Raw genomic sequence first — 27,895 nt, 5'->3', positions numbered from 1 at the left:
ACACACACTGCAGAATACACACTCTAACGAACACACACACTGTCGAACAGACACTGTTGAACACAAACTGCAGAATACACACTCTGCCGAACACACACTTTGTCGAACACACACTTTCTCGAACACACACTCTGTCGAACACACACTCTGTCGAACACACACTCTGTCGAACACACACTCTGTCGAACACACACTCTATCGAACACACACTCCAAACAGCTCTGGAGTCAAAACCCTGGTGAATTCCAGAGGATAAGACAGACAGAACCAGTGTCAGATTCAGGACTTTAAAACCCCTAGTCAGTCTTTCTCATTCCATCTCCTCCAGTGCCTATCACAGCCAAACCCCATAGAAACACACACAGACACACCCACAAAAACACCCAGAATACACTCACCATTGTGGGAGGACTCTGTCTTGCTGTCAGCCACTTTCCTTAGCGCTGAGATGATGGAGTCCCCGGGAACGCGAGGGCTCTCCACATACTTGGGCTTCCTGATTGGACCTTCAGGCAGAGCGCAGCAAGAGAGAGAGAGGAGGGAGAAAGAGAGAGAGAGAAGGAGGGAGAAAGAGAGAGAGAAGGAGGGAGAAAGAGAGAGAGGAGGGAGAAAGAGAGAGAGGAGGGAGAAAGAGAGAGAGGAGTGGAGAAAGATAGAGAGAGGAGGGAGAAAGAGAGAGAGAGGAGGGAGAAAGATGGAGAGAGGAGGGAGAACGATAGAGAGAGAAGGAGGGCGAAAGAGAGAGAGGAGGGAGAAAGATAGAGAGAGAAGGAGGGAGAAAGATAGAGAGAGCGTTGAGAGTTCTCGCAGGATTCACTTTTTCCAGATGGGAATTCGTTGCTGGACGGGCTCGGTGGAGCTCCGTGTGGCTCATACACACGTATGGTACACAGAGAGAGAGACACACAGCTAGCTCCCTGTGCTGCTAGCAGCTCTGCTCTGTCTGACAGCCCGGAGAGAAAGAGAGCTGCAGACACTCAGCTGTAACAAACACACCGGCCAGCTCCGGGGAATGCAAACTACTGCAGCAGGAAACCACAGCAATTAGCCTCGTAGAAACTTTGTGACGTGTGTGTGTGTGTGTGTGTGTGTGTGTGTGTGTGTGTGTGTGTGTGTGTGTGTGTGTGTGTGTGTGTGTGTGTGTGTGTGTGTGTGTGTGTGTGTGTGTGTGTGTGTGTGTGTGTGTGTGCACATGCATGAGAGGGTGTGTGCCTCTGCGGTAAGGTAAAGTGTGCGTTTGTTAGCATGTATGGGATCAGGAGAGAGCGGTTTGCAGAATGAGGTCCAGGCTGCATCCCATCAGGTGTTGTTTCTGGGACAGGAGCTAAGGATCCTCAGGAGGGTCTCGGTTCTGACCCCCTTGGTGAGGACTACGGAGATTAGTGTACTGCTCTCTCTCCTCCGACTGACAGGATTTAGAAGCACCTTATCCCACGGCACACTATTCCCTACATAGTGCACTATTTTTTACCAGGTCTCTGGTCAAAAGCAGTGCACTATATAAGGAATAGGGTGTAACTTGGGACGCAGAACTGTTCCCTGCCTGTGTCTTTATGATCCAACCGCTGACGCATTGGCCACGCCGGAGGCATCGCTCCGTAGCAACTGTAGTGTGTGTGTGTGTGTGTGCGTGTGCGTGTGTGTGTGCACTCACACCCCTGATCCCAAGGCACAGTGCAGGGCCAAGCCATTCAAAAGGAGGCTGCCTGCTATTCAATTCTTCCTATGACAGCAGCACTATCAAAGGACATCTCTGAACCACCATGCTTTCACACACACACACAGCCTGCCTCTCACAGCCATGAAAAGACAGCATGAGAGATGTTTCTACAAAACCTAAATGTGTATTGCACTGGCAACAAAGAATAATGAGTAAACAGCACATATTGTTTGCCTGAGGGCATCAGTACAGTCAACCCTGAGCAGAAAGTCTTTCAAATATAAATATAATAAACAAGTGTCATTAAGACATAAAGACAAGGAGGATAAATACTGATCAGGTGAGCAAGAAACATGACCAAAAAGCAGTGGGGGAAAAACAACGAATACCAGGAAGTAAACTTCAAATATATCTAATCTATAATAGGTATGCATTCCTTCCTTCCAGATTGACCTACTAGAACCCAATCTAGTTCTCCTCTGGTGTTCTAGTGACTGCATGTGTAACCCCAGCCATAACAGAAAGATTAGATGGGGAGAAAGAGATTGCCGTTTCCCATTCCCACATCATATCCACCCCCACCTCTGTGTGTGTGTGTGTGTGTGTGTGTGTGTGTGTGTGTGTGTGTGTGTGTGTGTGTGTGTGTGTGTGTGTGTGTGTGTGTGTGTGTGTGTGTGTGTGTGTGTGTGTTAGCTCTCCCTCCCTCGGACTCAGATGGAACATTGGTCCGGCCTGTGCTGTGCTGCTGTGAAACCATCTCGCTTCCCCCATCTGTGATCTTGTCCTCAGATACGGTTCCAGCCAGCAGCCAGCAATGTTAAAGCACTGGAACCAACCACCGCTTCAGCTTGATTCATACTGCCATCTATGGATATAGGACTTGAAATGCATAGAACGTAGCCAGGGCTACACCGCCAATGCTGTGGCATGTGGTAATCATCACAAATGTTTATTTGTCCTACGTCAATAGCACTGATAAAACGATATGATATATGCGGGTGTATGTGAGTAAATTAGAGGTATTATACATATCAAAGAAGAGAATTGTCATCTTTAGAGTGGAAAACAGAGCAGAGCCAAACAGGAACCAATCCAGTGACCGAGCACGGGAGCTGCCTGGAACTAACGTTCTACAATGCCAGGGAGACAGATGTTTCTGGAGCACCACCAACTAGGCTGGATCTCTTTCAACTAAACCACATGTGAGCTGAAGTCTGAACCCATCTGATTTGTCTGTGGCTGGCCTCCATCAGGAAGGACCTGGCCAAGTCAGCTTCCTCCAACCAGGATTTCTGGAAAACCTGGGAATTTTCGGAACGTTTTTGCAAACCTATCCTCCGCCAAGAAGCCGAAGTTACTTTTTGCAACCCTACCAAGTCAGCTTCTTGGCTGAGTTGGAGGCAAACAGTCTGCATAAGACTCCATTTATCTGTGGACGGTCAGGCTCTACCTATTAGGAGGAGTCACACAGAGCCAATTAGCTAGGGGGAAGAGAGGAGACAGACCACGCTGTTTTAGATAGTAGATTTACTAAGTCGAGGTCAACATCTCAGGATAATCACCAACCCACTAATGCATTCACTTCCTTCAAGCATTTCATTTCTATGCATACAGTATGCCATGATGACGTGAATAATACAAACCACATGCTTGAAAGTTGAGATATTGTCAAAGGAGTGAATCCACTCAAGCAGAAACCAAAATGCGACTGTATTAAGATCGAATCAAGTTGAATCAAGTCGGTTTTTCTAATGACTGCCTTGCCTGGTTCACCAACTACTTTGCAGACAGAGTTCAGTGTGTCAAATCGGAGGGCATGTTGTCCGGTCCTCTGGCAGTCTCTATGGGGGTACCACAGGGTTCAATTCTCGGGCCGACTCTTTTCTCTGTATACATCAATGATGTTGCTCTTGCTGCGGGCGATTCCCTGATCCACCTCTACGCAGACGACACCATTCTACATACTTCCGGCCCTTCCTTGGACACTGTACTATCTAACCTCCAAACGAGCTTCAATGCCATACAACACTCCTTCCGTGGCCTCCAACTGCTCTTAAACGCTAGTAAAACCAAATGCATGCTTTTCAACCGTTCGCTGCCTGCACCCGCACGCCCGACTAGCATCACCACCCTGGACGGTTCCGACCTAGAATATGTGGACATCTATAAGTACCTAGGTGTCTGGCTAGACTGCAAACTCTCCTTCCAGACTCATATCAAACATCTCCAATCCAAAATCAAAGCAAGAATCGGCTTTCTATTCCGCAACAAAGCCTCCTTCACTCACGCCGCCAAAATTACCCTAGTAAAACTGACTATCCTACCGATCCTCGACTTCGGCGATGTCATCTACAAAATAGCTTCCAATACTCTACTCAGCAAACTGGATGCAGTTTATCACAGTGCCATTCGTTTTGTTACTAAAGCACCTTATACGACCCACCACTGCGACCTGTATGCCCTAGTCGGCTGGCCCTCGCTACATGTTCGTCGTCAGACCCACTGGCTCCAGGTCATCTACAAGGCTATGCTAGGTAAAGTGCCGCCTTATCTCAGTTCACTGGTCACGATGGCTACACCCACCCGCAACACGCGCTCCAGCAGGTGTATCTCACTGATCATCCCTAAAGCCAAAACCTCATTTGGACGCCTTTCCTTCCAGTTCTCTGCTGCCTGCGACTGGAACGAATTGCAAAAATCTCTGAAGTTGGAGACTTTTATCTCCCTCAACAACTTTAAAAATCTGCTATCCGAGCAGCTAACCGATCGCTGCAGCTGTACATAGTCCATCTGTAAACTACCCACCCAATTTACCTACCTCACCCCCCATACTGCTTTTATTTATTTACTTTTCTGCTCTTTTGCACACCAGTATCTCTTCTTGCACATGATCATCTGATGATTTATCACTCCAGTGTTAATCTGCTAAATTGTAATTATTCGATTTATTGCCTACCTCATGCCTTTTGCACACATTGTATATAGATTCTCTTTTTTTTTCTACCATGTTATTGACTTGTTTATTGTTTACTCCATGTGTAACTCTGTGTTGTCTGTTCACACTGCTATGCTTTATCTTGGCCAGGTCGCAGTTGCAAATGAGAACTTGTTCTCAACTAGCCTACCTGGTTAAATAAAGGTGGAAAAAAAAAAAAAAAAAAAAAAGGGCTCGATAATGTAGATGGTGAGGTATAGCAAGCTTAGAGTCAGAGGACAAAATACAGAGTTTTTTCCCACCAAAATCTCATCTCCAAGATGTAAGTCTTTCATGTTTCTCTGGACGCCTTTATCAATGGCTGCCTGTCCCCCGAGAAAGCCTTTGGAGCGCTAATATTCTGCACTGAAGACCTGCCCAATGAGAAATTGCATTGTTAAATAAGCATGAAAAAGGCTGGAGAGTGAGTGAGTGGGGGCGTTGAGATGTTGTAAAGGACAGACCAAGGAGAAGACATTACGCCAGCTCCCTCTGTCTCTCTTAAGACTGTGTGCATCCCAAAAGGCATCCTTTACCCTATATAGTGCACTACTTTGACGGACGTTGGCTAAAAGTATAATGGAATAGGGTGTCAAACCACCATGTTCCTCTTCACACAGCCTCATCCAACATACACTTCCCACTCCCCACACAGACAGACCACCCCAGGACCCAAAATCACATCGACTCTCTAAGCCAATCATAACAAATTAAAATGCATGAGCCGAACTCGTTGCTCTCAGCAGACCCCTCGCAGAGAGGACAAATAAGTATTATCTCAGTGTGATGTCCTCCAACGGCGACCATGAGCTCATCACAGTAGGGGAAGAAAGCGGAAAGAAACAGAATTGAACACAGAGAGGGTGGGAGGGAGAGGAAAACGCCATAACAACAGTCCTATGGAAAACAAACCAGGGTCGTATTCATTACCACAAACCGTAGCAAAACTTTAACATAAACGGGTGTTTGTTATTGGACAAGTTCAGGTAGTCCTTCTATGTTTCACTCTGTTTTCTTCTGTTTTGTGCCTAATTAACACAACCCAGGAACAAGACAGTTTATTTACAAAGGACATCTATGGTGCTTTAATTCAGCAGAACTGTGATGGTTCAGTGGGTTTTAAAGGCTTGTTACAGGGACAAAAACGGGTGGCAGGACACGCAGATTTCTTGCCATATACAACACAATGCTATCCATGATTCGATCCTGTGTAAACAACACACTATCAAACAACAGCCTACTATCTAGTGTGTGTCTTCCTGGTTGATGAACAAAATAGTCTGGAATCCAATGTGGACAAGAAATAGTAGACACACTATTGGTCCAGAAACTTGGGCACCTGAGAGACCAGGGCCCTGTTTGAATACTTCCATCCTGCATCCTTCCTTCCTTGAAGTAATCACAAATCTGAATGGGTTGGATTGGTGAAAATAATACAGTGGTCACCTTGTTTTCACCTATACAATCACGTAGAAATCTATGCTTACCTCAAGGAAACAAGGAAGGAAGGATGCATTTCTGAAGTATTCAAACAGGGTCCAGCTTCCTGGCTGGGAGTTTACCCCAAAAAGGGTGGAGAGGACAGGGCAGAGGGGGGTTAGACAGCCATATAGGGGTGAGGGGGCATACAGAGGAGCCAAGCAGAGTGGTCTGGTCTCAGGAGAGAGAGAGAGGCAGCCAAGCGTGATCTCACTTTGCACACTGGCTTTCTGTGGTGAAGCTTAGAGGGCCATGCCCACTGAGCTGTGCCACACACACACACACACACACACACACACACACACACACACACACACACACACACACACACACACACACACACACACACACACACACACACACACACACACACACACACACACACACATAAACACGCGCGCACACACGACCGCCTGTCACTCGACCTTAGACAAGTGAAAGCCCTCCATGGCATGCACATGAGCTATTACGCTACATAAACGTAGTTCAGAAAAGCACTCAAATGTTAAAATATTGTCCGGTCGGTTGATGTCAATCCCTAATGAGGAATGGGGTGATTATCTACGCTTTCAAAAACATCTTTAATGGGCAATTTCACATTCTTTAAGATGGACTCTGACTTGTTAACGTTTCAACTCTTCATGAAACACAACACGGCTCTTTGTGGCAACAAGAAAAGGAGGCCGGACAATACCCTTCTTTCTGCTGTCGGGACGTCATTCTACAGCTCAGTAGTGAAACAGAATGTATTCAGACTGAGATAAAAGACGGTTGGAAATAAAGATTTGCAACATAATGGATCCAGTTACAAGTGCAAGACCTTGAGCATTGGTCAATTATTTTATTACACAAAACAAATGGGGAGAGCAAGACACAGATCCCATAGTGATAAGCTATGAAGGCCTCCTCTTTGCCCTTCTATTGTAATACACCCATTAGGCATCCTAGAAGAGAATTACTTCATTATAATCATGTTTGACATGCCTGTGTCATGATAATGTCATGAGCATACATAGGCTACTTACTATTTTACTCATAACTGTTATCCTTCTGGACAACGCAATGCATTTCTGAAACTAACCAGCATGGGGGAATTGCAAACAGGTATAATGCTTTCTACATGTTTAATAGTCATGTCTATTCTCACCCTCTCTGTTGAGCTAAATTAATTATGCATGGGTAACTGCTGGGAATGTATGGTCTTGAATTTCTGAGAGAAAAAAAGGCCAAAGTCAAACATCTTGACATTAGGTGCTTCATAAAAACCTCCCTCTTCTACAGTATAATGTAGGCTTTATTGAAATACTAGATAATTCTGACAGCAGCGGCCATTTTGTTATCCATGAACTATCTGAAACAATGGGTTCTGAAGAAAGCAACCCTTCAGCAGGCACCATAGTATTATTTTTCAGTATATTCATAGACATTTGATCTCTATTGGTCCTCGTCAAAAGGGAATAGTGTGTCATTCTGGACGCATCATATAGCCTTTCTACCACAGCCCCCAGAAACACATCGATATCCCCCCGAGGCAGGCAAGTAACTCCTGAGCTAAAACTGTAGAGGTGACTTCAGGAGATGTCTCCTCTGAACATACTGTATGTCATTGGCTTTGAAGTGAAATTGCATCCCCTTCACAGAGACCAAAAAAGATTTGTAAGACCCGAAGGAAAGCTAAAGTAATGACAAATGTTACCAGAAAGAACATTTATGCTTTTAAGTATAAGTCATCATTTAAAATGTTCAATTTTTTAAATAGGAAACCGAACAGTGATTTGGATGAGAGACAAAAAAAAACTATTTGGCAGGAAGGGAGGGGGATAGCAGAGAGAAAATTAATATTGAGAAAACATTTTGCAGACTTGAGCATGGAAAAGAAAGTCGGCCTCTGATGAAAAGGCAGTTATCAATATCAGTCATAATTATGAAAGTCTTGTGACAGATCCAGGGGGGTATATCCGTTCAAGAGTTAACCAAACTGAAACCTGAGCATTAAATTAGCTGTATATATTAGCCTATATTCTATTCATGTATTTGGTATTGTTATCAAATGTAGTGGAAAACACATAGCCATGCTAAGCCATTACTGTAGCAGAGTTTTCTCTGCATAGAAACAGTAAAAACATCGTTTTTTTTATATGGATGGTAAAACGCTTTCAGTGTAAACTTAAAACCAGGAAAGTGTATTGACCACTTTCGTACAGGAAAGCAATTGGAAAGGGATATCTGAATAGGAAATAAATAGATTGGTAGGCCTGTGCATTAGTACTGCTTGAGGGACTATTGATTTGAAGAGAACAAAGGGATTTTATGAATAGTAAATATTGGCAGTGTCACATGAAGGAGGTGGAGTCACTCGACAGGATATTGGTACAATAGGTAATGCAGAGAAGATTGGATTCATGTCAACAAAGAATTGATAGAGCACTGTGTCATAAGGGCTGACAGTGTCACGCCCTGACCTTAGAGATCCTTTTAATTCTCTATTTGGTTAAGTCAGGGTGTGACTAGGGTGGGCAATCTATGTTTTCTATTTCTTTGTTGGCCTGGTATGGTTCCCAATCAGAGGCAGCGGTCTATCGTTGTCTCTGATTGGGGATCATATTTAGGCAGCCTTTTCCCACCTGTTGTTTGTGGGATCTTGTTTTTGTGTAGCTGCCTGTTAGCAGCCCAGAACGTCACGTTTAGTTTTCTTCTTTATTGTTTTTGGTGAGTTTCATATTTATTAAACATGTGGAACTCTAAGTACGCTGCGCCTTGGTCCATTCATTCAGACGATCGTGAACATTATAACAAAATCAATGGGGGCCCCATTCCCTGACAAAAAAATAATCCTGAATGCATAATCAGGAATTTTTGATTCTCCATGACTGTCTAGCTTTGATTTTGATAATTGTCAGTTCTCAAGATGATCCTATCTAAATATATATATAGATCCATGATCTTTTCTACATACTTTATATCTACATTTAGGTACTAAATCACGATTGTGAACGTACCTTTTGAAAGGATACACAACATTAAGGACATTGTGTTGTGCCAGGGGAATGGCAACCGTGTCCCTGTGCTTGTTCTCTTTTTGTCGTTCAAACTCTATTTCTCTCTACTCAATTAGTCGGATGTGGTATTTGTGGGGAGGCTAGCCTGACTCTGACTATTAAGTGGCAGCCCTTCACTCACGGATACCGTTGGGTGAACTTTGAGTGAACTATGGTCGGCTTCTCTTTGTATCTCTCACTACCCGCTCCGAAGCGTAGATCTGTATCACTCCACTATGTGTCTCCATACAGACACTGTGTGATATCCTAGCACTGGGCTTAAGGAGACTGCAGAGTGTATCATGGCAGCAGGGTCTTCTCAAATCCATCAATAGCAGTGGCCAGTCAGGGTTACTTACACGCCTGGACGGGCATAGAAAGAAGACTTAGATGAACCTCTCAGTCCTGATGATGATATAGATATCAAACTGAGAGACCCCAGTGCCAAGAGTCCTGCACCGTGCTCTCCTTCCCATCTGCCTGACTCATCGAGATAAATAAAATAAGTATTTGAACCATAGAGAAGTGGGGCCAAAGCGCCCCATCAAAGCGTACAAGTTTAAATGATTTCCACGTGTAATGACCTACGAGGGACCTTCTCTGCCCAAGCCTCATTCAATATAAATACAGATTAAAATGATAAGCGGACTGAGACGGCGATAAATATGATATGAAGTTATGAACTGCCGTTTTATGTTTCCCTAAAGTGCATCATGATGGCTAAGTATAGGCCTAATTGTTGCTCACGTGACTCAGCATGTCTTCACCTAGCCTCTCTGCTGGGGGGAGTGGAGTGTAAACTCCACTCTATCTCCTTAGTTGAAATTCAATGACACTAGTAAAGCCTATCATTGGGATGGTAGCAGTGCTGTTATTGGTAATTGGGATGGAAGCAGTGCTGTTATTGGTCATTGGGATGGAAGCAGTGTTGTTATTGGTCATTGGGATGGAAGCAGAGCTGTTATTGGTCATTGGGATGGAAGCAGAGCTGTTATTGGTCATTGGGATGGAAGCAGAGCTGTTATTGGTCATTGGGATGGAAGCAGTGCTGTTATTGGTCATTGGGATGGAAGCAGAGCTGTTATTGGTCATTGGGATGGAAGCAGTGCTGTTATTGGTCATTGGGATGGAAGCAGTGCTGTTATTGGTCATTGGGATGGAAGCAGAGCTGTTATTGGTCATTGGGATGGAAGCAGTGCTGTTATTGGTCATTGGGATGGAAGCAGAGCTGTTATTGGCATATCTGGGGGGGACTGGGCGGCTGATGAGCATTTAGATGTGTGTACGGCTGAGAGGAGATGGGATGTTTGAATGTTGCTCATGCACTTCCAGTCCCCAGAGGGTCATCAAGGAGATGGAGACTGCCGGTTCAGAGCTCAGAGTGTTACTGGCTGGTCTGTGGTGGGTGACCTTGAAGACGAGAGACAGCAGAGAAAACGCTGAAGGAACCCTGATGGCACACAGTGACCCGTCATGACCAGAGGAGGTCACTGTGGACCTGCCCAGGATTTCATCATGTCCCACTGGCAGTTAGAGCAGAACCAGCCTCCTCCGGACCTGTAAACTTCAGACTGTAAACTGGAGGTCCTGTGCAACACATGTCTGCGCTGCTTTCGTTGTAAGCTCTCTGCTTAGCTGATCAAAGCAGCAGCAGCAGCAGCACCAGGACCATGTGGCTCAGGCATTCGTCACACTCTTAATTGGCATGCAGTGCTTTCTGTGATGTTTATGTGAAGTCTTCATGAAAGGACAGCCATTAAAATCAAGCCGTCCGCCACAACGCTATAGATTAACCAATCGGTCAGGAAGTGAAGCAAGCCACAACGTCGTCGGGAACAGAGCAACCACTTCCCATAAATGTCATAGTGGATGGATGAGGAGGAGTATGGGGGTAGGATGAGCAGCAGGGTGGGTAGAGAGAGACGGGTTGACTAGCATGGGGGATGACAGGACTGGAGGTGGCTGGCAGAGAGCCAGTCACCCCCCCAGCATTCCTCCCTGCGCTGAGTCGCCGGGTGCTCAGTCATGGTAACTCTAGGCATGTTTCTGAGCTGCCCGGATGAATCAGCACAACCCGCTTTCACTTACGTACGTCTCTCTCTCTCTCTCATTCCAACTCTCTGACATGACGTCTATATAAGAGGATAAGTCCCTGGGTCATGACATTTCCCTTTGGAAAAACATCGCTAAACTACAGCAGAGGAAACACACACACTCTCCCACGGTAGGCTTTCGCTATGGGTTTGCGCTGAAGGTATTTGACCAAAAGAACACATTCAAGATGGCAACCATGTTTTTAGTGAGAGCTGGGATGTTTCCTACGGTGGGGGTGTGTTTATTAACTGTAGGTGCAAACTCTCCCCCTGCAGTTTGACACTTACCTGTGAACAAGAGAGTGGAGCACCGACCCTCAACCATCCCCCTTTGACTTCTTCTCTGACCCCATCTTAACTAGTTCTCTCCTCTGCTATACCTCTTTAGTACTTCTTTACCTTCAGAGTGCCTCCATAGCAGTGTGTGACTGTAATGAACACGGGCCTCGCTCTTCACTCTCTGTTCACCTTCACAAACCCTGTCCTCCCTCTCCCTCTCTTTCCCTCTCTCTCTTTCCGTGACAATGTGCTTTTCATCAGAGCTGCCTTTAATGGGTTTAATACAATCATGGCAAATACCAATAGCGCCTGGAGGATAGAGAATAAAAGGTGTTTTAAGTTGAGTAGGAGGTGAGTCAGTGGGGGCTGTGCACTGCTCAGGCAAACTTACAACACATTCAGATGTGGCTTTCACATTCCTTGACCTGACTACGGTTTTGCTTGGCTTTAACAAATATAACTACCGTTTCTTGTTTTAGCACAATAAACTTCAGAGTAAGCATATTTGTAGACGAAGGCCCCTTTTGAAAACAAAGTTAATTTGCATAACATATGCTGCTTGCTTTATAATACTCACTAATCCAACGTTCGAATCGGAGAGTACTGTGTGGAGAGATTTGGGGAAAAAGAGCATAGCAAATGAGGTTGAGAGGGAAAAAGCTGAGGCAACCACAATCTCTCAAATGAAAACAGTCTGGATCAGAGAGTACTATTCCCAAGCTAATCTGTAGCTGAAATTAGAACAGGAGACAACTCCCCCATTAGAAACCTAATTCGAAACAGGCAAAAATATACAAAAATATAGTTCCAATTTCCAATACAGTTGGAGCGAGTGAAATGTACCTCATCCGTAGAGATTTCCACATTATCAATCTCCAAAATAAAGGTATGTTACTGATGATAAATCTAAGCATTTGCTTGAGGTGTAGAAAATATTTCAGCAACGACCTTAAGCAGACATAGCCTTGATCTGAAACCACACCAGTGGCCTAGTTGTATCTAGAAGCCAACAGCATACTCGCCAGCACATCTTATACTAAAGGCTACATCAAAGCACAGAACACTCAAAACAAAGCGTAGACACCACACAGATGAGTCCCAGATGTGAGGCCAGAGTGACCACTTAAAGGATTTCTATCCCCTTTGCTAAATCTTCACAAAACAAAGACTCCAGATACAACGGCCCGGGCTGCTTTGAAGACGGCTGCACACGCCCGCAGCTGTTGACAGCCATGTTCTCAACACGGAGAAAGAAGGGGGCAGAGGAAGAGGACCGAACAATTCGACACTGTGTATACACACGCCCCCGTTAAGAACCAATTGGGTGCTGACAAGCTCCGTCGTTGTGAAGACCACCATCCTGACAGAAGCTGATCAAATAAAGAGGGAGAGATGGAGGGCTGAAGAGGAGGGATACAGGGAAACAAACAAACCCTTTACCCTCCTCCACCCTGTGTCACTCAAACACACTGGACCCACTTGGAGATGGAATACAGTGCAAACGCTGAGTGGTCTTGTTTTTTCCTCTCTTTTCGACAAGCTGTTTTTCAAGGATAACAACCGCAAGGCAGCGTGACATGTTTAGTGGGAAAAGCTGTAAGCTACCGAAATTGTGGTTGAAAGCAAAAAGGATTGTGGATCCTCAGGCGCTGTGTCAGATGTTCAGCAGTGACACAAGAACAGCTAAAGCAAGAAAGGAAACCTCACTTTCAGAGGACGTCCACCGAGACTGAACCAGTCCCAGCCTGGGATGAACACGGCAGAGAAACGGTGGGGAAACAGTACATGCTCATAGCACTTCACGCCTGGACTGGTAAATGTAAGTGTAGGCGTGTATCTATTGCAGTAATAGTAGTGCTGTAAGCCTAAAAGTGAGAGAGGTGAGGTGTGGTTGGAGGCAGTGGTAGTGCTTACCAGGGGATCTCTTGCTGGAGCGCAAGGGCATCATGTAGGACTGACGCGGCAGCAGGGGAGATGAGGGCAGGGACATGGACACGCCCTTGGCCAGGCTCAGTCTGAACACATCCTCTGGTACATAGGGCTGGTGGAGGCTGCCAGGCTCATGGATTTGGGGTGCACCTCCGCCTGGCGGGCACCTTCGCTGGGCACTGTGGAGATCACCCGCTGAGGAGAGAGGATGGAGGACACTGTTTAGGACATCCTTCGGCAAACTGGATTATAGAGGCGAAGCTTTTACACATCAAATACATCAAACCTCTCCATGGGGCCAAAAACTGATTTGAGATCAGATATTGCCAGACATGTGGACTCCTGAATGTCTAATGGACTTGAAGGCATTCAGACAGCAAAACGAACCTATCCTCCCAGGGAGGCTTTCCGCTAATGCTGTGTTCCGCACAGTCAGATGCGGTTTGTGGAGAGCTGCTCCTAGCCACACTATGAAATCAAACAGACAGTTTCAGATGTCTTTAGGATACCAAGATAGGTCCAGATCCAGAGAGTGATCATGATCATTGGTACTCCAGGAAAGAATCAGATACACACATCCTGAGTGAATGGAGCCACATGCCGTGTGGTTTAACCTGTCATGGGCCCACGCTGTTTCATCTAACACCACGGGGCTCAGGATGTGGCACGACACCCAGTTTGCAGCATAAATAAGAGTAGTGTCATTGACCACGGAGCCAAGATGACCTGTGTGACTCATTGACCAATCCCCCGCTGCTGACGAGGGTGATCCAAAAACCTTGGACAAACTCACTTGAGCAAATATTAGCAATTACTCTTTTGGCTCAGTAAATTCATTGTACAGCTCATGTGTATGGAATGAATAATGATCAAGAACTAATGTCTTCAATTCAGTGGTTCAGGGTGGAGCAGCTTGACAAGCAAAATGCAAAAACATGCCGTTATTGATGCAATAGGTTACTCCAAAACAGAGTACAGTATCTACACTGTGCACAGAGCTGAACTCTGTGGGATCCAGCTAACAGCAGATAACCTAACTTGTGGGAAAGTGCCCTTTCAGGTCTCCTCTGAGTGCATTAAGACTGATAAGCCATTCTAGAAACCCACTACCCTGTAGGCTAATCCCCAAAAACATGGGAGGCAGGGATAGCTTCAGAGAGTACTGTATGGAGCCCTCATGTTCCCATGTTGCTCCCAATCTTTGTGAGAAAATAAGGGTCACTTCCCATTTATCACGTACTCCTCAGCTCAAGAAGCATTCCTTCTTGAAAAAGAAAACACAAGAACCTGTTCTGCAAGTTTATGGCCTCAGCTATAGCTTGGAGTCTTTCCCATCATGTATAGTCTACAGGCTTCCTGTGTTAGACACAGTGAGCACTTAGGCCAAAGCTGTTTCTTCCAAACAGTTCCCTGGAGCGCTTGCTGGGGATGACCTGGCTCAAGACCTGCTAATAATTCCGATTTAGTAGCCCAGAGTGCTAGATGGAAAACGCAGACCCTTCACCAAGAGCCAACATCGAATGGAAAGACCATTCTCAAGAAGTCATCTCTTCTGTTGAATCGAAATGTTGCCCTCTCAGGCTCTCGTCTAACCAACCACACATTAAAATGTCTGAATGATGAACCTCTAATAGTACTGCTGCTCATGCGTCAAGAGACAGGGCAGGCTGGATCATAATCACAGATGTGGGGAGCCATAGTCTTGCCCATTAGGCTTGGCTCTGTATGGCTCTGTTCTAAGGACCATGCCAGCCTCTTGTTTGGGACCCTTTTCCCAGATGATCCATGGTTTGTGTCCCAAATGGCACCCTATTCCCTACACAGTACACTACTTTGACCAGAGCCCTATAGGCCCTGGTCAAAAGTAGTGCAATATATAGGGAATAGGTTGTCATTTGGGACGAAGCCCATGACGCCAGTCTGGACCGTGAGGCTGAACCAATGGGAGAGAAGCAAGACGCTAGTGGTCTGCTGCTTTTAGCCAGCCAGCCAGCGCTCGGTTCCTAAGGGGAAATGAGTGTTGGCTGCTGGGAATAATATGCAACAGAGTGCTGTGTTCTCTCTGGGGCCTTGCCACAGAGGACACAAAGCTGTCTTGTGTTTAAAGGGCTCTTAAACAAGTAAGAATGCCAGTAACAGGAACTGGCCCCGGTGCAATGACACCTCCGCAATCTTCCAGACGCTTGTGAAGTGTTTGACCACGCAGCTGAGCTGAGCCCTGTGGTCAGCATGACCTTGTCGTGACCTTCTGACCAGAGATCACAATCCATATTCAATAGATTCAACCCACAAAAACAGATCTGTTAGTGGGCTATTATTGAATGGCTAACAAACATGACACATTTGTGTGACTCACTGATCATACTGGCTAGAAGAACCTCACGCACTTGTACAGAATAAATGATCAGCTAGGTTAATTTCTGAAGCTGATCAAATGCCAAAGCCGGCAGATCTTATATCAGTAGAGCTACTGGGCTTGTTTAAACATCCACAACAGAACACTGCCATGGATATAGCAGGCTGCTCCACCCACACATGAAACCGCACATCCTAGACTAAAGACACTAAAGACATTCAGGGACTCATCTCGACCAATTACACCACCCAGAGACAAGGGAAACTCCACACTATGCTTTGGTACGGAAGATCCTGATTCTTTCTGCATCCATTTTCAGGATTTGCCCTCACCACCTAATCTAGCCTATGTTCACCACTACTAGACTAGACTATTATTGAAACAATGTCTGTTACTTTACCAAGGCAAAAAAAAAATATGGTTCAATGAAGACAATGTGAGTTGGGAATAGACAAAAAATGTTTTCGTTAAGGTCATTGAATTATGAAGATGAGCGCAAGCACAGACCTCAGAGGTCAAGCAGTTTGAGCGGGACCTCCTCTGTCGCTAAGCTAGTTGTTTGCAGTAACAAATGACCACACAGCTTCACCAAGGTGTCAGGGTGTTATACGACAGGGTTGGGGGGGAGGACAGATAGAGAGAGAACCCCTCAATTCATGATGAATCCAAACGGCTCAGAGTTACAAGGGCAATTAACACAGACACTACTACCGTATTACAATACCACTTTTGAGAAGTAGCCATCAAAGAGGAGGGTTGTATTTCACTAGGGGGCTCTGAGAGGGAGGGAGGGGACTTTTATCACAGTGCTCAAGTTATGCAGGGTGCCAATGGTGACTTCAGTTTGTCCTGTTTGCCAGTAAATGATGTAGGCCTAAATTCCTACACAATTCTCAGTCTCACATTTCAAGAGCTAGACCTGTTTACAATGACAATATCCTCATTGTCACCGTATCTTTTTCGCTTGTAAAACTAAATACCAGTCCTTGACTGAATGTCAGATCATAAAACCCCCTTTTCGAGTGAGCTCATTTGTGCAGCGCTGCTAGACAGTGGGCTCTACTTTTCAGCCATATTGCATGCTAAAGACATTATGACAAAGTTGTAATTAGGGCTGATGCTTTTGAAAACAAGAGGCGCCACAAAAAAAAAGCTGGCATTAAAACAGTTGCTGGCTGGACAGGCTGCTGGCTGTGTGTTCTGGTCGCTGCACTGCCATCTGAACCAGAGCTAAAACCCAGAGGGAAACAGTAACGTAAACTCACCATGGGCTATTTCAGTTGCTTTTCCTCAAGTCCTGGCCCAGGCAAGGCCTGCAATTTCAGCCCCTGCTGTGGTCCAAGGAAATCAACCCAATCTAATTATAAAGCCCTGCACCAAGACGATGTAAAAATGATTACAGTCCTTTTCATTCTCGTTTCTCCCTAATCAAAGAGGACCAAGGCCAATGAGGACCTGCCCTACCCATAAAAATATAATAATGATAATAATTCAAGTAATTGATTAAAGATTTAAGTGGAAATCAATTACTCGACTGGAAGGGTTTTAGGCAAACTCATAACCGCCTGTAGCCATAGACTAGAACGGGGTGATGGGTGAGGGGAAAATGTGGCAATTTGCATTATGCATTTAAAAGGGTGATAAAAGAGGAGTTCAAATATTGTGCCTTCAGAAAGTAGTCACACCCCTTGACTTTTTCCACACTTTGTTGCGTTTTACAGACAGAATTCAAAATGGATTACATGTATATATTTTGTCACTGGCCGACACACAATACCTCATAATGTCAAAGTGGAATTACGTTTTCTAAAATGTTTACAAATGAATTACAAATAAAAAGCTGAAATGTCTTGAGTCAATAAGTATTCAACCCCTTTGTTATGGCAAGCCTAAATAAGTTCAGGAGTAAACATGTGCTTAACAAGTCACATAATACTGTAAGTTGCATGGACTCACTCTGTGTGCAATAATAGTGTTTAACATGATTTTTGAATGACTGCCTCATCTCTGTACCCCACACATACAATTATCTGTAAGGTCCCTCAATCGAGCAGTACATTTCAAACTCAGGTTCAACAACAAAGTCTAGGGAGGTTTACTAATGCCTCGCAAAGAAGGGGACCTATTGGTAAATGGGTTAAAAAAAAAATAGGCAGACAATGAATATCCCTTTGAGCATGGTGAAGTTATTAATTACTCTTTGGATGGTGTATCAATAAACCCAGTCACTACAAAGATACAGGCGTTCTTCTTAACTCAGTTACCGGAGAGGAATGAAACCACTCAGGGATTTCACCATGAGGACAATGGTGACTTTAAAACAGTTACAGAGTTTAATGGCTGTGATAGAAACTGAGGATGGATCAACAACATAGTAGTTACTCCACAATACTAACCTAACTGACAGAGTGAAAAGAAGGAAGCTTGTATAGAATAAAAAATGCAAAAAAATGCATCCTGTTTGCAACAAGGAACTAAAGTAATATTGCAGAAAATGTGGCAAAGCAATTAACTTTGTCCTAAATACAAAGTGTTATGTTTGAGGCAAATCCAATACAACACCTTACTGAGTACCACTCTCCATATTTTCAAGCATAGTGGTGACAGCATCATGTTATGGGTATGCTTGTAATCGTTAAGGACTGGGGAGTTTTTCAGGATAAAAAAGAAACGGAATGGAGCTAAGTACAGGCAAAATTCAAGGGGAAAACCTGGTTCAGTCTGCTTCCCACTAGACACTGGGAGATTAATTCACCTTTCAGCAGGACAATAACCTCAAAACACAAGGCCAAATCTACACTGGAGTTGCTTACCAAGAAGACAGTGAATATAGCTGAGTGTCTGAGTAACAGTTTTGACTTAAATCTGCTAGAAAATCTATGGCAAGACGTGAAAATCGTTGTCTAGCAATGATCAACAACCAATTTGACAGAACTTGAAGAATTTTTTAAAGAATAATGGGCAAATTTGCACAATCCAGGTGTGGAAAGCTCTTAGAGACTTACCCAGAAAGACTCACAGCTGTAATTGCTGCCAAAGGTCCTTCAACAAAGTATTGACTCAGGGGTGTGAATACCTATGTAAATGAGTGTTCAGACCCTTTGCTATGAGACTCGAAATTGATCATTCTTGAGATGTTTCTACAACTTGATTGGAGTCCACCTGTGGTAAATCCAATTTGTAAGTCGCTCTGGATAAGAGCGTCTGCTAAATGACTTAAATGTAATGTAAATGTAAATTCAATTGATTGGATATGATTTGAAAAGGCACACACATGTCTATATAAGGTCCCACAGTTGACAGTATATGTCAGACCAAAAACCAAGCCATGAGGTCGAAGGAATTGTCCATAGAGCTCCGAGACAGGATTGTGTTGAGGCACAGATCTGGGGAAGGGTACCAAAACATTTCTGCAGCATTGAAGGTCCCCAAGAACACAGTGGCCTCCATCATTCATAAATGGAATAGGGTTGGAACCACCAAGACTCTTCATAGAGCTGGCCGGCCGGCCAAACTGAGCAATCGGGAGAGAAGGGCCTTGGTCAGGTAGGTGACCAAGAACCCGATGGTCACTCTGATAGAGCTCCAGAGTTCCTTTGTGGAGATGGGAGATCCTTCCAGAAGGACAACCATCTCACCAGCATTCCACCAATCAGGCCTTTATGGTAGAAAGACCAGGTGGAAGCCACTCCTCAGTAAAAGGCACATGACAGCACGCTTGGAATTTGCCAAAAGACACCTAAAGACTCTGAGACCATGAGAAACAAGATTGAACTCTTTGGCCTGAATGCCAAGCGTCACGTCTGGAGGAAACCTGGCACCATCCCTACTGTGAAGCATGGTGATGGCAGCATCATGCTGTAGGGATCTTTTTCAGCGGCTGGGACTGGGAGACTAGTCAGGATCAAAGGAAAGGTGAACGGAGCAAAGTACAGAGACATCCTTGATGAAAACCTGCTCCAGAGCACTCAGGACCTCAGACTGGGGCAAAGGTTCACCTTCCAACAGGACAACGACCCTGAGCACACAGCCAAGACAACGCAGGAGTGGCTTCGGGACAAGTCTCTAAATGTCCTTGAGTGACCCAGCCAGAGCCCGGACTTGAACCCGATCGAACATCTCTGGAGAGACCTGAAAATAGCGGTGAAGCGACGCTCCCCATCCAACCTGACAGAACTTGAGAGGATCTGCAGAGAAGAATGGGAGAAACTCACCAAATATGGGGTATTGTATGTAGGTTTTTGAGTGTGGGGACAATTTAATCAATTTTAGAATAAGGCTAAAATCTGGGAAAAGTCAAAGGGGTCTGAATACTTTCCGAATGCACTGTAAGTCAAGGGGTTTGAATACTTTCTGAAGGCACTGTATATACGTCTAACTATAAAGTGACTATAGGGGCCTTTTATTAAATCTGAGTTATAGAGTTATTAGAACAGAGTCAAATTAGCAAATCGTTATGCCGCAGTACACAAAGTATTGATTTCATATTGATATCCAAAGCAAATGTTTGTTTCATGCAGGGTAGTCTATATTCAGTACGTCTGGCAATGTGATCAACCACACAAAATAAAAGTCAACCACAATGAATTTAAACCGATTCCTTTTTCCTGCATCGTTTATGAGGCCCATTTTCCTCCTGCTGCCATTTGAGGTGATGTTTGGTAGCACAGCTGAATGCTTCAAAATGTCTTTCAGGGTGTAATTTTGGATTGTGTCACCCCCCTTTCAGAGCAAATCTGTGCACTGGAATGTTATCTGTCACTCTCAGTGAAGAAATCCAAAGCCCCCCCACCAGCAGTGCACTTGCTCGACCGACCCTCAGTTGCAATACCCTCTGAACAAAGGAGATGTAACCTTGAGCAGGGATGAGCTTACGCCAGACAAAAATACGCTTAAAATTCAAATCGTGACACTTGGACTGCCGCAGAAGCTCAGACTTACAGTACATTCCTTATGGGCTTTTGCTTGTTTACATGAAGAAAATCATATTCATGATTTGCCTCGCAATACAGTTGGCCTGATATTTTCATTTTGTGTGTGTGTGTACACTAACCTCTATTAGTTTCTCACCAGTTAATTTGATGAACCACTGAGAGAAAATGAAGAAAGGCTATAATGAATGCAGATTCTTTTTGTCAACACACAAAGCCACATGACCGTAGGACATTACACCAATGGGGAATTCTCACGCTAGACTGAGTGCCAATGAGGCTTCACAGTGTACTTCCGAGACCAGGGTGACAGTCTCACAAAAGCTGTCAAGGTTAACACACAGGCAGCACACAGGGACAGAGAGAGAAAACCTGAGAGGGAAAGATATAAATGAAGTGGGTGATAGGGGTAGTTAGTAAACATCAGTGTGTACATGATAAAATAGCAATGAGTTTTAACCAAGTATACTAAATGAGTCTTCTTTATCTTTAAGTAAGTCCAGTATGGCTGCCTGTCTGAGTGACTGCCATATCAGCAACCTCTCCTGTCTAGACTCATCTCTAGGGGAAATCATGCAGCCTATCTGGGATTCCTGGAGGGAAATATATTTTCAAAGACCCCTTTGGTCAGCCAGCTGTAGTCACGGCAACAGTCAAAATATCACCCAAGCTGGCAAAAGACTCAATTCTGAGAGGACCGATTGAGTTAGTATCCAGGATAATAATATAATTCCACACATTCCACAAGCTTCAGAGTATGTTGGCTACTTGGATACACATTCCTCAAAAATGCATTTCACCTGTGTGATAACATCAGTCACATAGAGGAATCTATCTCCACACGGCAGCCCAATTTCTGTCTGTGACACTAAAGAGGATCAAGAGAATATGCAATCACAGTTCATCATCTCTTCCTTCTCAAAAGGCTTCACCTTTCAAATATATTACGCTCTCTTGTTTATGAAGAATGCCACAATGCTCTTTCCACACAAAGCATCCTTCAGACTAAAATCCACTGACAGTATTTCCTCAATGTTCAGTTTCCTGAATATCAATAGCCTGTCAGAGACGAGACCCACTGGCAGTGTTAAAAAACATCTGTGTTGAAGAGAATTCATTGAGTCATCTCTGCTGGTGGTCCCTGGGGAAAGAAACTCATGCTGACTGTCTCTTTTAGCTGCAGCATGTCACTGAAACTCCCCAAAAAGTTTCTGAGGTGAACGAATGAGCTGGTTAAACCAGAGGCTGAAGCCGTGCTGCAGGCAATCATGCAGGCAGACTGCAGAATCATCCTGCAGTAAAACCTCTGATGCTCTCTAGTGGCCTGTGCACTGGAATGTCTTCACCAGCCTCCCCTGAGTTACAGGGACAGAGGGAGGGGGATGATGGGAGAGGGAGGAGGCGATGGGCAGCCAGCAACCATGACATTTCCCATTCCTCTTCATAAATGGTCAATTGATGCAGGTATGGGAAACATATCTGGGCCAGACAATGTCTTTACCACATGGTTTATTTCAAGCTGGTTTCAAGCAGAGAGGCAAGAAAGGGCATTGGAAGCGTGGGGAAAAGACACGATGTGCCAGCTGATACTGCATGAAGCTGACAGAAGCCCAGGGAAGGTTTTAATTAAATCATCATAATCTCTGTAGGAGAAGATATGAATACCAATGAGGTGCCAAGCAACACAATGAGATAGAGAGAGCTCTCCCACAGAGCAGCACAGGTGTGCTGTTCAAACCAGTCGGTTGATCTCAAAAACACACATGAGATTCACACATGTATCATAAGGACTTAACAAGTCTGTCAGGGCTAAGAAAGGGGAGCTGGCGGTGGGGCGATGTGAGGATACCTGTCTCTAACTTCATTTATCGCTCTCGAGGTCAACATCCAGAACACTGTTACAGTTTTAAGAAACTACAGGAGAGCATGACCTTACTCCCATCACTCAGAAGTGAAGAAAAATAATTATCCACAAAGCATGTCCCTGTTTTACCTGAGGACATCATCTCATCACAGCATATATTTTCATACCTAGTTTACCAGGTGCTAAAGGGGTCAAAGACAAGCAGATGTGGGCCTAATGATAATTTGTGGGGTCACAAATACATATGTTACAAAGGCAATGGCAGCAGTGTGATTAGAGACAAGAATAGAAAGAGAAGAACATCCTGACAGCTCTTTCTCAACAACATACTGAGTAGTGATGGGGTGATATACACTATATATCTGTTTGGGGTCACTTAGATATGTCCTTGTCTTTGAAAGAAAAAAAGAAAAAAATGGCCATTAAAATAACATCAAATTGATCAGAAATACAGTGTAGACATTGTTAATGTTGTAAATGACTATTGTAGCTGGAAACGGCAGATTTTTTATGGAATATCTACATAGGGGTACAGAGGCTCATTATCAGCAACCATCACTCCTGTGTTCCAATGGCACGTTGTGTTAGCTAATCGAAGTTTATTATTTTAAAAGGCTAATTGATCTTTGGAAAACCCTTTTGCAATTATGTTAGCACAGCTGGAAACTGTCGTGCTGATTAAAGAAGCAATGAAACTGGCCTTCTTTAGACTAGTTGAGTATCTGGAGCATCAGCATTTGTGGGTTCGATTACAGGCTCAAAATGGCCAGAAACAAAGAGCTTTCTTCTGAAACTCGTCAGGACATATGCCAAATTGCCAAGTAACTGAGGATCTCGTAAAACGCTGCGTACTACTCCCTTCACAGAACAGAGCAAACTGTCTCTAACCAGAATAGAAATAGGAGTGGGAGGCCCGGGTGCACAACCGACCAAAAGGACAAGTACATTAGAGTGTCTAGATTGAGAAATAGATGCCTCACAAGTCCTCAACTGGTAGCTTCATTAAATAGTACCGCAAAACACCAGTATCAACGTCAACATTGAAGAGGCAACTCCGGGATTCTGATCTTCAAAAAAATATGGATAAGAATAAGAAATAAAAGTAACAAGTAATAAAAGAGCAGCAGTAAGATAACAGTAGCGAGACTATATACACGCATCCTCTTCAACCGATCTCTGCCCGCACCCGCCCGCCGTCCAGCATCACTACTCTGGACGGTTCTGACTTAGAATATGTGGACAACTACAAATACCTAGGGGTCTGGTTAGACTGTAAACTCTCCTTCCATACTCACATTAAGCATCTCCAATCCAAAACTAAATCTAGAATCGGCTTCCTATTTCGCAAAAGAAAGCATCCTTCACTCATGCTGCCAAACATACCCTTGTAAAACTGACTATCCTACCGATCCCTGACTTCGGCGATGTCATTTACAAAATAGCCTCCAACACTCTACTCAGCAAATTGGATGTAGTCTATCACAGTGCCATCCGTTTTGTCACCAAAGCACCATATACTATCCACCACTGCGACCTGTATGCTCTCGTTGGCTGGCCCTCGCTTCATATTCATCGCCAAACCCACTGGCTCCAGGTCATCTATAAGTATTTGCTAGTTAAAGCCCCTTATCTCAGCTCACTGGTCACCATAGCAGCACCCACCCATAGCATGCGCTCCAGCAGGTATATTTCACTGGTCATCCCCAAAACCAACACTTCCTTTGGCCGCCGTTCCTTCCAGTTCTCTGCTGCCAGTGACTGGAATGAATTACAAAAATCACTGAAGCTGGAGTCTTATATCTCCCTCACTAACTTTAAGCATCAGCTGTCAGAGCAGCTTACCGATCATTGCACCTGTACACAGCCCACCTATATATAGTCCACCCAATTACCTCATCCCCATATTGCTATTTCTTTTTTTACTCCTTTGCACCCCAGTATCTCTACTTGCACATTCAACTTCTGCTCATCTATCACTCCAGTGTTAATGCTAAATTGTAATTATTTAACCACTATGGCCTATTTATTGCCTTACCTCCCTAATCTTACTACATTTGCACACACTGTATATCGATTTTTTCTATTGTGTTATTGACTGTACGTTTGTTTATCCCATGTGTAACTCTGTGAGTCTGTTTGTGTCGCACTGCTTTGCATTATCTTGGCAGGGTCGCAGTTGTAAACATATTCTCCTGGTTAAATAAAGGTGAAATAAAAAAATAAAAAATATACAGGGGTACCGGTACAGAGGCAATGTATGTACATGTAGGTAGAGTTATTAAAGTGAGTGTGTTTAGGTGGCGGGGGAGCGGGGGGGGGGGGGGGTTGTTCAGGAGTCTTATGGCTTGGGGTTAGAAGCTGTTTAGAAGCCTCTTGGACCTACACTTGGCGCTCTGTTACCTCTTGCCGTGTGGTAGCAGAGAGAACAGTCTATGACTAGGGTGGCTGGAGTCTGGCAATTTTTAGGGCTTTCCTCTGACACTGACTGGTATAGTGGTCCTGGATGGCAGAAAGCTTGGCCCCAGTGATGTACTGGGCCATTCGCACTACCCTCTGTAGTGCCTTGCGGTCAGAGGCCGAGAATTTGCCATACCGGGCAGTGATGTAACCAGTCAGGATACTCTCGATGGTGCAGCTGTAGAACCTTTAAAGGATCTGAGGACCCATGCCAAATCTTTTTTTGTCTCCTGAGGGGGAATAGGTTTTGTCGTGCACTCTTCACAACTGTCTTGGTGTGTTTGAACCATGTTAGTTTGTTGGTGATGTGGACACCAAGGAATTTGAAGATCCCAACCTGCTCCACTACAGCCCGTCGATGTGAATGGGGGCGTGCTCGGTCCTCCTTTTCCTGTAGTCCACAAACATCTCCTTTGTCTTGATCACACTGAGGGAGAGGTTGTTGTCCTGGCACCACACGGCCAGGTTTCCTCCCTATAGGTTGTCTTGGTGTTGTCGGTGATCAGGTCTACCACTGTTATGTCATCGGCAAACTTAATGATGGTGCTGGAGTCGTGCCTGGCCGTGCAGTCATGAGTGAACAGAGAGTACATGAGGGGACTGAGCACGCACCCCTGAGGGGCCCCAGTGTTGAGAATCAGCGTGGCGGATGTGTTGTTACCTACCCTTACCACCTGGGGGCGGCCCGTCAGGAAGTCCAGGATCCAGTTGCAGAGGGAGGTGTTTAGTCCCATAGTCCTAAGCTTATTGATGAGCTTTGAGGGCACTATGGTGTTGAACGCTGAGCTGTTGTCAATTAATAGCATTCTCACATAGGTGTTCCTTTTGTCCATGTGGGAAAGGGCAGTGTGGAGTGCAATAGAGATTGCATCATCTGTGGATCTGTTGGGGCGGTATGCAAATTGGTGGGTCTAGGGTTTCTTGGATAATGATGTGAGCCATGACCAGCCTTTCAAAGCACTTCATGGCTACAGACATGAGTGCTACGGGTCAGTAGTCATTTAGGCAGGTTACCTTAGTGTTCTTGGGCACAGGCACTACGGTGGTCTGCTTGAAACATGTTGGTATTACAGACACGGACAGGGAGAGGTTGAAAATGAAGACACTTGCCAGTTGGTCAGCGCATGCTTGCAGTACACGTCCTGGTAATCCATCTGGCCCTGCGGCCTTGTAAATGTTGACCTGTTTAACTTCTTATGGCTAAAGGGGCAGTATTGAGTAGCTTGGATGAAAGGTGCCCATATCAAACGGCCTGCTCCTCAGTCATAGTTGCTAATATTTGCATATTATTATTAGTATTGGATAGAAAACACTCTAAAGTTTCGAAAAACTACAGAACTCATATTGGCAGGCAAAATCCTGAGTTGAAATCAAAACAGGAAGTCAGAAATCTGAGCTTGTATGTATTCACCAGAGTCCCTAAAGAAATCCCCTTGAGCTATTAATGATGTTGTACTGCCTAGGGGTTCCACTAGATGTCAACCATCAATAGAAATTATAATGAGACTTCTATGATGTTGTGGGAGAGAATGATAGCAGAATCAGTCAGGTGTCCATCAAGCAGCCATTTTCTGATCATGTTTTTTCCTCGTGGAAGTCACTTGTGTTCCATGGCTCACGAAGACAAGAAGGAATACTCCGGTTGGAACTTTATTGAAGCCATATGTTAAAAACATCCTAATGATTGATTGTGTACTTAGTTTGAAATGTTTCTTTGACCGTAATATAACGTTTTGAAGTTTTTGTCCGATATAACGCTGACCAGAATTAGCGTTTGGATATGTAAACCAGATGCGCTAACAAAAGAAGGTATTTGGACATAAATAACGGATTTTTTCGAAACAAAACAAACATTTATTGTGGACATGGGATTCCTGGTGTGCTTTCTGATGTAGATCATCAAAGGTAAGGGAATATTTATCATATATTTTCTTGTTTATGTTGACGCCATCTTTGCGGCTGTGGTGTTTTACTTTAGAGCGCAGTCTCAGATTATAGCGTGGGTTTCTTTTTCCGTAAAGTTTTTTTTAAATCTGACACAGCGGTTGCATTAAGGAGAGGTATATCTATAATTACATGTGTATAACTTGTATTATCATCTATATTTATGATGAGTATTTCTGTTGAAACGATGTGGCTATGCAAAGTCTTGATGTTTTTGCAACTAGTGAATCTAGTCGCCTCAATGTAAACTCAGATTTTTTTATATAAATATAAATATGAATTGAATCAAACAAAACATGCATGTATTGTGTAACATGAAGTCCTATGAGTGTCATCTGATTTTAATTTTTAATTTTATCTCTATACTGGTTTTTGTGAAGCTATCTTTAGCTGGAAAAAATGGCTGTGATTATTGTGGTTTTGTGGTGACCTAACATAATCGTTTGTAGTGCTTTCGCTGAAAAGCCTATTTGAAATCGGACACTTTGGTGGGATTAACAACAAGATTACCTTTAAAATGATATAAGACACATAAATGTCTGAGGAATTTTAATTATGAGATTTCTGTTTTTTGAATTTGGCGCCCTGCACTTCGACTGGCTGTTGTCATATCGATCCCGTTAACGGGACTGCAGCCATAAGAAGTTAAAGGTCTTACACACATAGGCTGCGGAGAGCGTGATCACACAGTCATCCGAAACAGCTGGTGCTCTCATGCATGTTTCAGTGTTATTTGCCTCGAAGCGAGCATAGAAGTAGTTTAGCTCGACTGGTATGCTCATGTCACTGGGCAGCTCTCGGCTGTGCTTCCCTTTGTAGTCTGTAATGGTTGTAATGGTTTGCAAGCCCGGCCACATCCGACGAGCGTCAGAGCCGATGTAGTACGATTCG

General features: G+C 44.4%; 1 protein-coding gene across 6 annotated transcripts in view; it reads right to left on the bottom strand.

Moving 5' to 3' along the window:
* The window catches only part of LOC139538438 (protein TANC1-like), a 179,659-nt gene that overhangs the window by 101,553 nt on the left and 50,211 nt on the right, over positions 1–27,895 (bottom strand). For 4 of the 6 annotated variants that reach the window (XR_011667741.1, XM_071340458.1, XM_071340459.1 and 1 more), the window contains exons 3-4: positions 13,438–13,647; positions 399–506 (exon numbers count right to left, since the gene is read on the bottom strand). Coding sequence is in view for 5 of the 6 variants with exons in the window: in XM_071340458.1 (XP_071196559.1) it covers positions 399–506; positions 13,438–13,647 (318 nt within the window). In the remaining variant the exon portion in view is untranslated. The remainder of the gene's footprint in view (positions 1–398; positions 507–13,437; positions 13,648–27,895) is intronic. The other 2 variants (XM_071340460.1, XM_071340461.1) reach the window with 2 other exon arrangements.

Source organism: Salvelinus alpinus, chromosome 14, assembly GCF_045679555.1.
Source record: "Salvelinus alpinus chromosome 14, SLU_Salpinus.1, whole genome shotgun sequence".
NCBI lineage: Eukaryota > Metazoa > Chordata > Actinopteri > Salmoniformes > Salmonidae > Salvelinus > Salvelinus alpinus.
Note: the sequence above shows the minus strand (reverse complement) of the source record. Positions and strands in the feature narration are given on the sequence as shown.